This window comes from Scyliorhinus canicula, chromosome 21, assembly GCF_902713615.1.
Source record: "Scyliorhinus canicula chromosome 21, sScyCan1.1, whole genome shotgun sequence".
Taxonomy (NCBI): Eukaryota; Metazoa; Chordata; class Chondrichthyes; order Carcharhiniformes; family Scyliorhinidae; genus Scyliorhinus; species Scyliorhinus canicula.
The window spans coordinates 366,432-379,128 of NC_052166.1; the positions used below are offsets into that span (position 1 = coordinate 366,432).

Genomic DNA, 12,697 nt, shown 5'->3' on the forward strand with positions numbered 1-12,697 from the left:
GTAGTTTGAATAACATGGACTCAATGTATCCATTGGTCCCTGAAGGCAGCAAGACAGATAGGTAAGGTGGTTCAAAAGGCACATGGAATACTTGCCTTTATTAGCCGAGGAATAGAATATAAGAGCAGGGAGGTCACGATGGAACTGTATAAATTGCTGATTAGGCTACATTTAGAGTACCACGTGCAGCCACGCCAATGGAAGGTTGTAATTGCACCAGAAAGGGTGCAGTGGACATTCATCAGGAAGTTGCCAGGGATGGAGCGTTTCAGCTATGAAGAGGATGGTGAGGCTGGAATTGTTCTCCTTAGAGCAAAGGTTTAAAGGGGACCTGATTCAGGTGTACAAAAATTCTGAAGGACATGGATATGGTAGACTGGAGGAAACGTTTTCCCTAGTTGAGAGGTCAATGACCATGGAGCATATATATAAGGTAATGGGCAGGAGATTTAGAGGGGATTTGAGGAAATGGAGAGTGGTGTAAATCTGGAACTCACTGCCTGAAAGGGAGATGAGGGGATCCTCACAATATTTAAAGGGAATTTAGTTGAGCACTTGAAGCATCGTAGTAAACAAGGCAATGGACCAAGTGCTGGAAAATGGTATTAGGATAAGTTCTTGACGGCTGACGCAGCCACGATTTGCCAAAGGGCCTCTTTCTAAAATGGGCAACTTCACGTTTGCCCACATTATACTGCATTCACAAAATCTTTGCCCGCTCGCTTAACCTATGACCTTTCATAGCTTAAGTTCAGAAAATGAAAACAACTCCTCATTTTCAATGTTCTTTTGATCTACAACTACTGTTCACAAATGCTATGAGGAGGGCATAGTCTCAGAGTAAGGGGGGCTCGACCATTTAGGACAAAGAGGAGGAATTTCTTCCCTCAGAGGCTAGTGAATATGTGGGATTCTTTACTGCAGAGAGCTGTGGAGGCTGGGTAGTCAAGTATGTTGAAGGCTGAGACAGACTGATTTTTAATCAGTAAGGGAATCAAGGGTATGGGGATATGGCGGAAAGTGGAGTTGAAGATTATCACGTCAGATCAGTCATGATCTCATGAATGGCATAGCAGATTCAATGGGCTGAATGGCCTACTTCTGCTCCTATGTCTTATTGACTGGAATAGCTGCCTATCAAACCACGTCAGAATGACTCCACTGCACTTTATTACTTACCTTTATAAACCAAACAGGAACAAAGGCTATGTAATATGCACTCAGCATTGCATTGACCAGAACTTCCTTCATACGCCAGTTGAAATCCATTTTCAGATGTTCCACCTCATTTCTGATCAAGTCTGGAGACAAGCAGCATGCATGCGTTGGCATAGTGTTTAGACTGTATATCTGGTTAGTATGATGTTTCCAAGTTTCCTTTAAAACTGTTAGATACTCTTTACTTCTTCCAGCAGTTGTTCCTGTCTCATTGGGCCCTATGTTAGCCACAGATGTTGGGAGCCTTGACTTCTTTGGATCATAATTCAGTCGAAGGAAAGGTATGTGTATTCCAAACCTGCAAAAATAAGAAATATAATAAGCTTCTATCCTATCATTTCATCACCATTTCTTAAAAGCAATTTTTCACCAACTCATACTCAAGATCATCAGTTTATGGCAGAAACAAGGAAGAAAATGGACAATTGCAGCAGGTCTGACAGCATCTGTGGAGAGAGAAGAGATGACGATTTGTCCAAGCTGGTACAAACTGGTCACACCATGCAGATGGAATAGACTATGATGTAATGAGGGTGTCTTCTAGACTATAGCCAATGATATGTCCATTGGTGGATTGGATCAAATCAAGACAACAGGAAGCTGTGAGTTTGTCCTGTAGGGATAAAAGTCAATGAGAAAAAGAATAGCTGTGTGGATTAGAAAATTGGATGCTGCAAAGGTGGAGTTGGAGGAGATAAAGGTGTAACAGAGGGGAAATGGAAAGGGAGGTGGAATTGGTTAGGACCAGGACAACAACCGTTATGTACACAGCAGAAAACAAAAATACATCTCTTGCTGAAGAATCTGCAGTAATGGAGGAAGATCTCACTGTAACTAAATAAGTCTCGTGAAGACACTGATATTTTAAGTCTGGATACTAAAATACAGATGTAGATTAAGAATGTCAAAAATGCATATCTTTTGAGAAATCTGGTAATTACTGTGTCACTCTAACCTGAATTGAATTTGCATTGCATCAATTTGACAAATTACCTCAGCTGGAAAGGTGCGAATTATTTTCAAGCAAAAAATTCCAATGACAACTTTCAATTTGTGGAATCTCCAAATTAAACACAGGTAAAAGGAATTCTAGTACTTCAAGGGCAAAATATTTTCAAATGATATTCTTAATCAGTTGAACACGTGGCTGCAGGGATGGTGCAGGAGGGAGGGTTTCAGATTCCTGGACAATTGGGGCTCATTCTGGGGTAGTTGGGACCTCTACAAACGGGATGGTCTACATCTGGACCAGAGGGGTACTAATATCCTCGGGGGGAGATTTGCTAATGCTCTTCGGGATGGTTTAAACTAGTTCAGCAGGGGATTGGGAACCTGAATTGTAGCTCCAGTACACAAGAAGCTGAGAGTAGTGAGGTCATGAGTAAGGTTTCAAAGTTGCAGGAGTGTACCGGCAGGAAGGAAGGTGAACAAGAGGGGCATCCGGAATAAGGTGAGTGAGCTTGCGGCATGGGTTGGTACCTGGGACTTCGATGTTGTGGCCATTTCGGAGACATGGATAGAGCAGGGCGAGGAATGGTTGTTGCAGGTGCCGGGGTTTAGGTATTTCAGTAAGCTCAGGGAAGGTGGTAAGAGAGGGGGAGGGGTGGCATTGTTAGTCAAGGACAGGATTACGGTGGCAGAAAGGACGTTTGATGAGAACTCGAATACTGAGGTCGTATGGGCTGAGGTTAGAAACAGGAAAGGCGAGGTCACCCTGTTAGGGCTTTTCTATAGTCCTCCGAAAAGTTCCAGAGATGTAGAGGAAAGGATTGCAAAGATGATTCTGGATAGGAGCGAAAATAACAGGGTAGTTGTTAGGGGGGACTTTAACTTTCCAAATATTGACTGGAAACACTATAGTTCGAGTACTTTAGATGGATCCGTTTTTGTCCAATGTGTGCAGGAGGGTTTCCTGATGCAGTATGTAGATACAGTAAGAAGTCTTACAACACCAGGTTAAAGTCCAACAGGTTTGTTTCAAACACGAGCTTTCGGAGCACGGCTCCTTCTTCAGGTCTGTAGTATGTAGATAGACCAACAAGAGGCGAGGCCGTATTGGATTTGATACTGGGTAATGAACCGGACAGGTGTTAGATTTGGAGGTAGGTGAGCATTTTGGTGATAGTGACCACAATTCGATTACGTTTACTTTAGCGATGGAAAGGGATAGGTATAAGAACATAAGAACATAAGAACTAGGAGCAGGAGTAGGCCATCTGGCCCCTCGAGCCTGCTCCGCCATTCAATTAGATCATGGCTGATCTTTTGTGGACTCAGTTCCACTTTCCGGCCCGAACACCATAACCCTTAATCCCTTTATTCTTCAAAAAACTATCTATCTTTACCTTAAAAACATGTAATGAAGGAGCCTCAACTGCTTCACTGGGCAAGGAATTCCATAGATTCACAACCCTTTGGGTGAAGAAGTTCCTCCTAAACTCAGTCCTAAATCTACTTCCCCTTATTTTGAGGCTATGTCCCCTAGTTCTGCTGTCACCCGCCAGTGGAAACAACCTGCCCGCATCTATCCTATCTATTCCCTTCATAATTTTAAATGTTTCTATAAGATCCCCCCTCATCCTTCTAAATTCCAACGAGTACAGTCCCAGTCTACTCAACCTCTCCTCATAATCCAACCCCTTCAGCTCTGGGATTAACCTAGTGAATCTCCTCTGCACACCCTCCAGCGCCAGTACGTCCTTTCTCAAGTAAGGAGACCAAAACTGAACACAATACTCCAGGTGTGGCCGCACTAACACCTTATACAATTGCAACATAACCTCCAGGGTTATATATAAACCGCAGGGCAAGAGTTATTGCTGGGGGAACGGCAATTATGATGCGATGAGGCAAGACTTAGGATGCATCGGCTGGAGAGGAAAACTGCAGGGGATGGACACAATGGAAATGTGGAGCATGTTCAAGGAACAGCTACTGCGTGTCCTTGGTAAGTATGTACCTGTTAGGCAGGGAGGAAGTGGTCGAGTGAGGGAACCATGGGTTACTAAAGCAGTTGAAACACTTGTCAAGAGGAAGAATCATAGAATCATGGAATTTACAGTGCAGAAGGAGGCCATTCGGCCCATCGAGTCTGCACCGGCTCTTGGAAAGAGCACCCTACACAAGCCCACACCCCTCACCCTATCCCCATAACCCAGTAACCCCACCCAACACTAAGGGCAATTTTGGACACTAAGGGCAATTTATTATGGCCAATCCACCTAACCTGCACATCTTTGGACTGTGCGGGGAAACCGGAGCACCCGGAGGAAACCCACGCACACACGGGGAGAATGTGCAGACTCCGCACAGACAGTGACCCAAGCCGGGAATCGAACCTGGGACCCTGGAGCTGTGAAGCAATTGTGCTAACCACTATGCTACTGTGCTGCCCCGTGCTGCCCCTCCTATAAGAAGGAGGCTTATGTGAAGATGAGACGTGATGGTTCAGTTGGGTCGCTCGAGAGTCACAAGTTAGCTAGGAAGGCTCTAAAGAGAGAGCTAAGAAGAGCCAAGCGAGGACATGAGAAGTCTTTGGCAGGTAGGATCAAGGATAACCCTAAAGCCGGAGCGAGGCGACTCTCTGCAGGCTCTCCCCAACAGATCCACTTTTAACTTTATTTATACTCGTTCTAACCTTTTAAAAATTAATTCTAAAGCTAACATTATTACTAACCTCTGTCTTTTATCCTGTCTTGCAGGCCTGAAGATCCTCCGAGTCCCTTGGAGACCTTGTGACCCGACCCGACCTGACCTCCGTGACCTGGAAGAAGATCGGGCCCAAACCGGAAGTGAAGCCCCGACCTCGATTTGGAGCCGACCCGGGCTTCGGAGCTCCAAACCCGGCCTAACAACAGACGCAAGCCCCCGGATCGCCCGGCCTTGTCCCCGGAGCTCCCGACCCGACCCCCGACGGCAAGACACGGCTCAACGCGACCCCGAGAGACCCGCCCAGCGACCCGACCCGGAGAGGCCCGCCCAGCAACCCGACCTACCTGGTGATGGAAGAAAGAAAAATCCACATGGAGGCCCCACCGTGCTGACTTCAAGATCCGACCCCAGGAGCGCCCAGGAAGGGAACAGACCATGGGACCTAGCCCAATCTGCCCCAGGAAGCCCCTGCCCACGACCCAGGACCCCAAAAACAACGGAGACCGCGCGCGAGGACCCAAACACGCTGCAAGGTATTCCCGCGCCCGCAGAACGCCGGGACCCATCCGGATCGCAGACTAACCCCCCCAGCAACCCCTCTACCTCAACCAGCGCCCGGGGCCCTGCCAGACGCGACCCCGGAAATGTAAACAGCGCCCTGGACCTCGCTAGCGCCCTGGACCCCGCCAGCGCCCTGGACCCTGCCAGACGCAACCACCTACCTTCCACAAGGGCTGACGTCTCTCATCGGATCCCAGGATCATCCAGCAGCAGCCGCCGACAGAGAAAGCGAGGGAAACGCAGCGGTCTGCAGGTTAGACTGAAGGAACGCGGTTTCAAGACCCCTCTCCCCAGCATACTCCTAGCAAACGTCCAAGCGATTGAAAACAAGCTGGATGAACTTAACGCCAGACTTACCTCTCAGAGGGAAGTAAGAGACTGCTGTGTGCTCTGTTTCACAGAGACATGGCTCACCCCCGCCTCACCGGACTGTGCCATACAACCTGAAGGCTTCTCTATTCACCGGGCGGACCGCACGGCATCTTCAGGCAAAGCGAAGGGTGGAGGGGTTTGCCTCCTCATCAACTCCTCCTGGTGCTTGGATGTGGTGACCCTGGTGACCTACTGCTCCCCAGACCTGGAATACCTGACCGTGAAGTGCCGCCCATACCATCTTCCACGTGAGTTCACTTCAGCCATTATCACAGCGGTCTACATCCCACCCCAGGCAGAAGTGAGGAAGGCGCTGGATGAACTGTACACAGTCATAAACAACTATGAAACAGAACACCCGGAGGCCCTGTTCATTGTGGCCGGAGACTTCAACAAAGCCAATCTCAAGAGTGTACTGCCAAAATTCCACCAGCACATCTCCTGTACCACCCGGGGCGACAACACTCTTGACCACTGCTACTCAAAAATCAAGGGCGCCTACCGTTCCATCCCCCGACCGCACTTTGGGAAATCAGACCATAAGACTGTGCTCCTTCTCCCGGCTTACAAGCAGAAACTCAAGCGGGAGAATCCAGCTAAGAAGGTTGTGCAGTGCTGGTCCGAGGAGACAGAAGAGCTCTTACGTGACTGCTTGGAGACAGTGGACTGGTCCATATTTAAGAACTCAGCGACTAACTTAAATGAGTATGTCACCACCGTCACAGACTTCATCAGCAAATGTGTGGACGACTGCGTGCCAAAGAAAGCAGTACGTACGTTCCCCAACCGGAAACCATGGCTCAACCGCGAGATTGACTCCCTACTGAAGGACAGATCTGAGGCGTTCAAGGCAGACGACCCTGTCCTATACAAGAAATCCAGGTACGACCTCCGCAAAGCCATCCGAGATGCCAAGAGAGAATATCAAACTAAGCTAGAGTCACAGACAGACTCTCGGCGGTTGTGGCAAGGACTAAGCAACATAACGGGCTACAAAGCGAAGCCGAGCAGTATCTCTGGCAGCAGTGCACCCCTCCCCGATGAACTTAACACATTCTATGCTCGGTTTGAGCAGGTAACCAACAACCCGCTATCGAGTGCCCCAGCAACCCATAATTCACCCATACCCACCATCACAGTTTTCGAAGTCAGATCGGCCTTCCTGAAAGTGAACCCACGGAAGGCGATGGGCCCGGACGGGATCCCTGGTCGTGCACTCAGAACCTGCGCGGACCAGCTGGCAGAGGTTTTCACAGACATCTTTAACCTATCCCTACTCCACTCCGAGGTCCCCACCTGCTTCAAGAAGACCACCATCATACCGGTACCAAAGAAGAACCAGGCAACGTGCCTCAATGACTACCGCCCGGTGGCCCTGACGTCAGTTGTAATGAAGTGCTTTGAGAGGCTGATCATGAAGCGCATCACCTCCATACTCCCGGAACGCCTTGACCCACTTCAATTCGCATACCGTCGCAACCGGTCCACATCAGACGCCATTTCCCTGGCCCTACACTCATCCCTAGAGCATCTCGAAAACAAGGACTCCTACATCAGACTCTTATTTATTGACTACAGCTCCGCCTTCAACACCATAATCCCAGCCCAGCTCATATCAAAGCTCCAAAACCTAGGACTTGGCTCTCCACTCTGCAACTGGATCCTTGACTTTCTGACCAACAGACCACAGTCAGTAAGAATGAACACCAACACCTCCTCCACAATAGTCCTCAACACCGGTGCCCCGCAAAGCTGCGTACTTAGCCCCCTACTCTACTCCCTGTACACACACGACTGCATGGCAAAACTTGGTTCCAACTCCATCTACAAGTTTGCTGACGATACGACCATAGTGGGCCGGATCTCGAACAACGACGAGTCTGAATACAGGAGGGAGATAGAGAACTTAGTGGAGTGGTGCAACGACAACAATCTCTCCCTTAATGCCAGCAAAACTAAAGAGCTGGTCATCGACTTCAGGAAGCATAGTACTGTACACACCCCTGTCAGCATCAACGGAGCCGAGGTAGAGGTGGTGAGCAGTTTCAAATTCCTAGGGGTGCACATCACCAAAAATCTATCCTGGTCCACTCATGTCGATGCTATCACCAAGAAAGCACAACAGCGCCTTTACTTCCTCAGGAAACTAAGGAAATTTGGCATGTCCACATTAACCCTTACCAACTTTTACAGATGCACTATAGAGAGCATCCTCTCGGGCTGCATCACAGCCTGGTATGGCAACTGCTCGGCCCAGGACCGCAAGGAACTTCAGAGAGTCATGAATACCGCCCAGTCCATCACACGAACCTGCCTCCCATCCATTCATTCCATCTACACCTCCCGCTGCCGGGGGAAAGCAGGCAGCATAATCAAGGATCTCTCCCACCCGGCTTACTCACTTTTCCAACTTCTTCCATCGGGCAGGAGATTCAGAAGTCTGAGAACACGGACGAACAGACTCAAAAACAGCTTCTTCCCCACTGTCACCAGACTCCTAAATGACCCTTTTATGGACTGTCCTCATTAACACTACACCCTGTCTGCTTCATCCGATGCCAATGCTTATGTAGTTACATTGTATATCTTGTGTTGCCCTATTATGTATTCTCATGTATTTTCTTGAATTCTGTTCAATTCCCTTTTCTTCCCATGTACTGAATGATCTGTTGAGCTGCTTGCAGAAAAATACTTTTCACTGTACCTCGGTACACGTGACAATAAACAAATCCAATCCAATCCAATCCAAGCTTTCTATAGGTATGTCAGGAATAAAAGAATGACTAAGGTAAGAGTAGGGCCAGTCAAGGACAGTAGTGGGAAGTTGTGCGTAGAATCCAAGGAGATAGGAGAGGTGCTAAATGAGTATTTTTCGTCAGTATTCACACAGGAAAAAGACAAAGTTGTCGAGGAGAATACTGAGATACAGGCTACTAGACTAGAAGGGCTTGAGGTTCATAAGGAGGCGGTGTTAGCGATTCTGGAAAGTGTGAAAATAGATAAGTCCCCTGGGCCGGTGTAGAAGCCAGGTATTTCAAATACACTTAATATAGGTAAAAAGCTGCTCAAAGCATAAATATTAATTCCCAGTTTTAAAATGAAAGAAACATACAATTTCCAAACTCAGTCATGAGTTTGCAAAACACAAAAGTCTGATAAGAACATTACATTTTTTCCAAGGACAAGGGTTGAATCCATGGCAACGAGGAATAGGATTTTCTGGGAAGCTAGGGAGGAGATTGCTGAGCCTTTGGCTTTGATCTTTAAGTCATCTTTGTCGACAGGAATAGTGCCGGAGAACTGGAGGATAGCAAATGTTGTCCCCTTGTTCAAGAAGGGGAGTAGAGACAACCCCGGTAACTATAGACCAGTGAGCCTTACTTCTGTTGTGGGAAAAGTCTTGGAAAGGTTTATAAGAGATAGGATTTATAATCATCTGGAAAGGAATAATTTGATTAGAGATAGTCAACATGGTTTTGTGAAGGGTAGGTCGTGCCTCACAAATCTTATTGAGTTCTTTGAGAAGGTGACCAAACAGGTGGATGAGGGTAAAGCAGTTGATGTGGTGTATATGGATTCAGTAAAGCGTTTGATAAGGTTCCCCACGGTAGGCTATTGCAGAAAATAAGGAAGTATGGGATTGAAGGTGATTTAGCGGTTTGGATCAGTAATTGGCTAGCTGAAAGAAGACAGAGGGTGGTGGTTGATGGCAAATGTTCATCCTGGAGTTCAGTTACTAGTGGTGTACCGCAAGGATCTGTTTTGGGGCCACTGCTGTTTGTCATTTTTATAAATGACCTGGAAGAGGGTGTAGAAGGATGGGTTAGTAAATTTGCAGATGACACGAAGGTCGGTGGAGTTGTGGATAGTGCTGAAGGATGTTATAGGATACAGGGGGACATAGATAAGCTGCAGAGCTGGGCTGAGAGGTGGTAGATGGAGTTTAATGCGGAAAAGTGTGAGGTGGTTCACTTTGGAAGGAGTAACAGGAATGCAGAGTACTGGGCTAATGGCAAGATTCTTGGTAGTGTAGATGAACAGAGAGATCTCGGCATCCAGGTACATAAATCCCTGAAAGTTGCCACCCAGGTTAATAGGGCTGTTAAGAAGGCATATGGTGTGCTAGCGTTTATAAGCAGGGGGATTGAGTTTCGGAACCACAAGGTCATGCTGCAGCTGTACATAACTCTGGTGCGGCCGCACCTGGAGTACTGCGTGCAGTTCTGGTCACCACATTATAGGAAATATGTGGAAGCTTTGGAAAGGGTTCAGAGGAGATTTACTAGGATGTTGCCTGGTATGGAGGGAAGGTCTTACGAGGAAAGGCTCAGGGAATTGAGGTTGTTTTCGTTAGAGAGGAGAAGGCTGAGAGGTGACTTAATAGAGATATATAAGATAGTCAGGGGGTTAGATAGGGTGGACAGTGAGAGTCTTTTTCCTCGGATGGTGATGACCAACACGAGGGGACATAGCTTTAAATTGAGGGGTGGTAGATATAGGACAGATGTCAGAGGCAGTTTCTTTACTCAGAGAGTAGTAGGGGTGTGGAACGCCCTGCCTGCAACAGCAGTAGACTCGCCAACTTTAGGGGCATTTAAGTGGTCACTGGATAGACATATGGATGAAAATGGAATAGTGTAGGTCAGATAGGCTTAAGATGGTTTCACAGGTTGGCGCAACATCGAGGGCCGAAGGGCCCGTACTGCGCTGTAATGTTCTATGTTCTATATTCAAGGATGGTGATGACTGGGACATTATTTCTAAGGTATGATTCTTTGAGTATGACTATGTCAGGCTGTCGCTTGACTAGTCTGGGAAACAGCTCTCCCAGATGTTAGTAAGGAGGACTTTGCAATTACGACAGGGCTGGGTTTGCCGTTGTTGTTTCCAATGCCTAGGCTGATGCTGGGTGGTCTGTCTGGTTTCATTCCTTTGTGTTGACTCTGTAGGGGTTTGATACAACTGATTGGTTCGCTAGGCCTTTCAGAGGACATTTAAGAGTCAACCACATTATTTGATAACACTTGAGAAACATCTACGTTACAGGTTCTATACAAATGCAACGTGTTGAAAACAAAAGTTCATTTATCGTAACATAAGTATTTTCATATTTCAAAAGTGCAACTATTCTTTTGAACCAGTTTTAGCCCCGGGCACGCACGCAACTTCATATAAACATCTTAGTGCCAGTTTCATCTTCTAATTAATTTCTTGCTCTGGGAGGACTTTGCAGTCTAGAAAATGCTATATGAATACCACCAGTTCTTGTTCTATGTTACTAAATTGGGTTATTTACTTTGTGAAACAACAGTACATTTTCAAAAGTCAGAAACTTACGGATAACACAGGAACAATAAATTCAAAAGAGAATATGTTCTGAAAAGGTAAATGAGTGATCGGCACAGACTCCATCCTGTTCCAGTCAGAACTACAAATCTCGTGGTCACAAAAATGACAGACTGTGGCACTGAGATTTTACCACCATGAGAGGCCTGGGAAATAAAAGAGAAAGAAGCAGTGAAGCAAAACATTGGTTACATTTTGCCCTTATTGATCATGACAATTTATTGGAACTATAACTTTAGATCAGTTCAGCCATGTGCATCATCAATTTAAAATTCCAAACTGTTGCCACGTGTCCAATTCGCTAAAATACTACAAATCTTAACCTGCAACTTTATTTTTAGGTTTTCCATTTCCATATTACCTGTTCTCATGGCCAAATGAAATTTCTGGGTTTGAGCAGATTGTGCCCAATCACGAACAGCTTTATGCTGTTTTAGGACTATGAACACTGATACATCTCATTTCATTTGTCTGGGATGAATCGAAGGTTGAAGGAAATTGATTGCATTCCCAAGACCGCATTGTCTGATGAAGGCATTTTAAAAACAAATAATCAAGTATTTTCTTTTATACCTTAAATTCCAGAAATTGTTAAATTCTATTTAATATATTCAACAGAACAAAATGGAAAGCTTTTACACAAGCCAATAGGAACCCTTCTGGAAAAGCAAACATTGGCTAAAGGCAAAGGTTGCACGGAACTTACCTCTTTTACAACTGCAATAATAAGACGACGTGCCAACACAATAATAGTGAGAACTAATAAATTGTAGTCAATCAGATGGAAATTCTACAGAGAGAAAAAGTGTAAGTTAATATAACACAATGTTCTGTTGTGGTTATAAAGCCATAGCATTTTACAATACAGAAAGAGACTCTTCAGCCCATGGTGTCTGTGCTGGCCATCAAATACCTATCTTTTCTAATCCCATTTTCCTGCACTTGGTCCAAAGCCTTATGTGCTATGGCGTCAAAGTACTTATCCAGATGCTTCTCAAATATTGTATGTTCCTGCCTCCAACACCCTTACAGACAGTGAGCTCCAGACCCCCGCAATAGTAGTAATCTTTATTATTGTCACAAGTAGGCTTACATTAACCCTGCAATTATGTTACTGTGAAAATCCCCTAGTCGTCACATTCCGGCACCTGTTCGGGTACACCAAGGGAGAATTCAGAATGTCCAATTCACATAATAAGCACGTCTTTCGGGACTTGTGGGAGGAAACCGGAGCACCCGGAGGAAACCCCGCAGACACAGGGTGAACGTGCAGACTCCACACAGTGACCCAAACCGCGAATCGAACCCGGGTCCCTGGCATTGTGAAACAACAGTGCTAACCACTGTGCTACCGTGCCGCCCATCTCTGAGTGGAAAAAGGTTTTCCTCAAATTCCCTCTAAATCTCCTGCTCCTTACCTTAAATCTTTGCCCCCTGGTTATTGACCCCTTTTTTGCTATCTATTTTTTCTTCAAATTTAAGGGCAATTTAGCGTGGCCAATCCACCTATCCTGCATATGAAATGAAATGAAAGTAAAATTGCTTATTG

General features: G+C 46.2%; 1 protein-coding gene across 4 annotated transcripts in view; it reads right to left on the reverse strand.

Annotated features, from left to right (window-relative positions):
- The window catches only part of tmem39b (transmembrane protein 39B), a 78,619-nt gene that overhangs the window by 10,667 nt on the left and 55,255 nt on the right, over positions 1 to 12,697 (reverse strand). For all 4 annotated transcript variants that reach the window (XM_038781818.1, XM_038781817.1, XM_038781819.1 and 1 more), the window contains 3 exons: positions 11,855 to 11,938; positions 11,140 to 11,294; positions 1,180 to 1,516 (listed from right to left, as the gene is read on the reverse strand). In XM_038781818.1, coding sequence (XP_038637746.1) covers positions 1,180 to 1,516; positions 11,140 to 11,294; positions 11,855 to 11,938 — 576 coding nt within the window. The remainder of the gene's footprint in view (positions 1 to 1,179; positions 1,517 to 11,139; positions 11,295 to 11,854; positions 11,939 to 12,697) is intronic.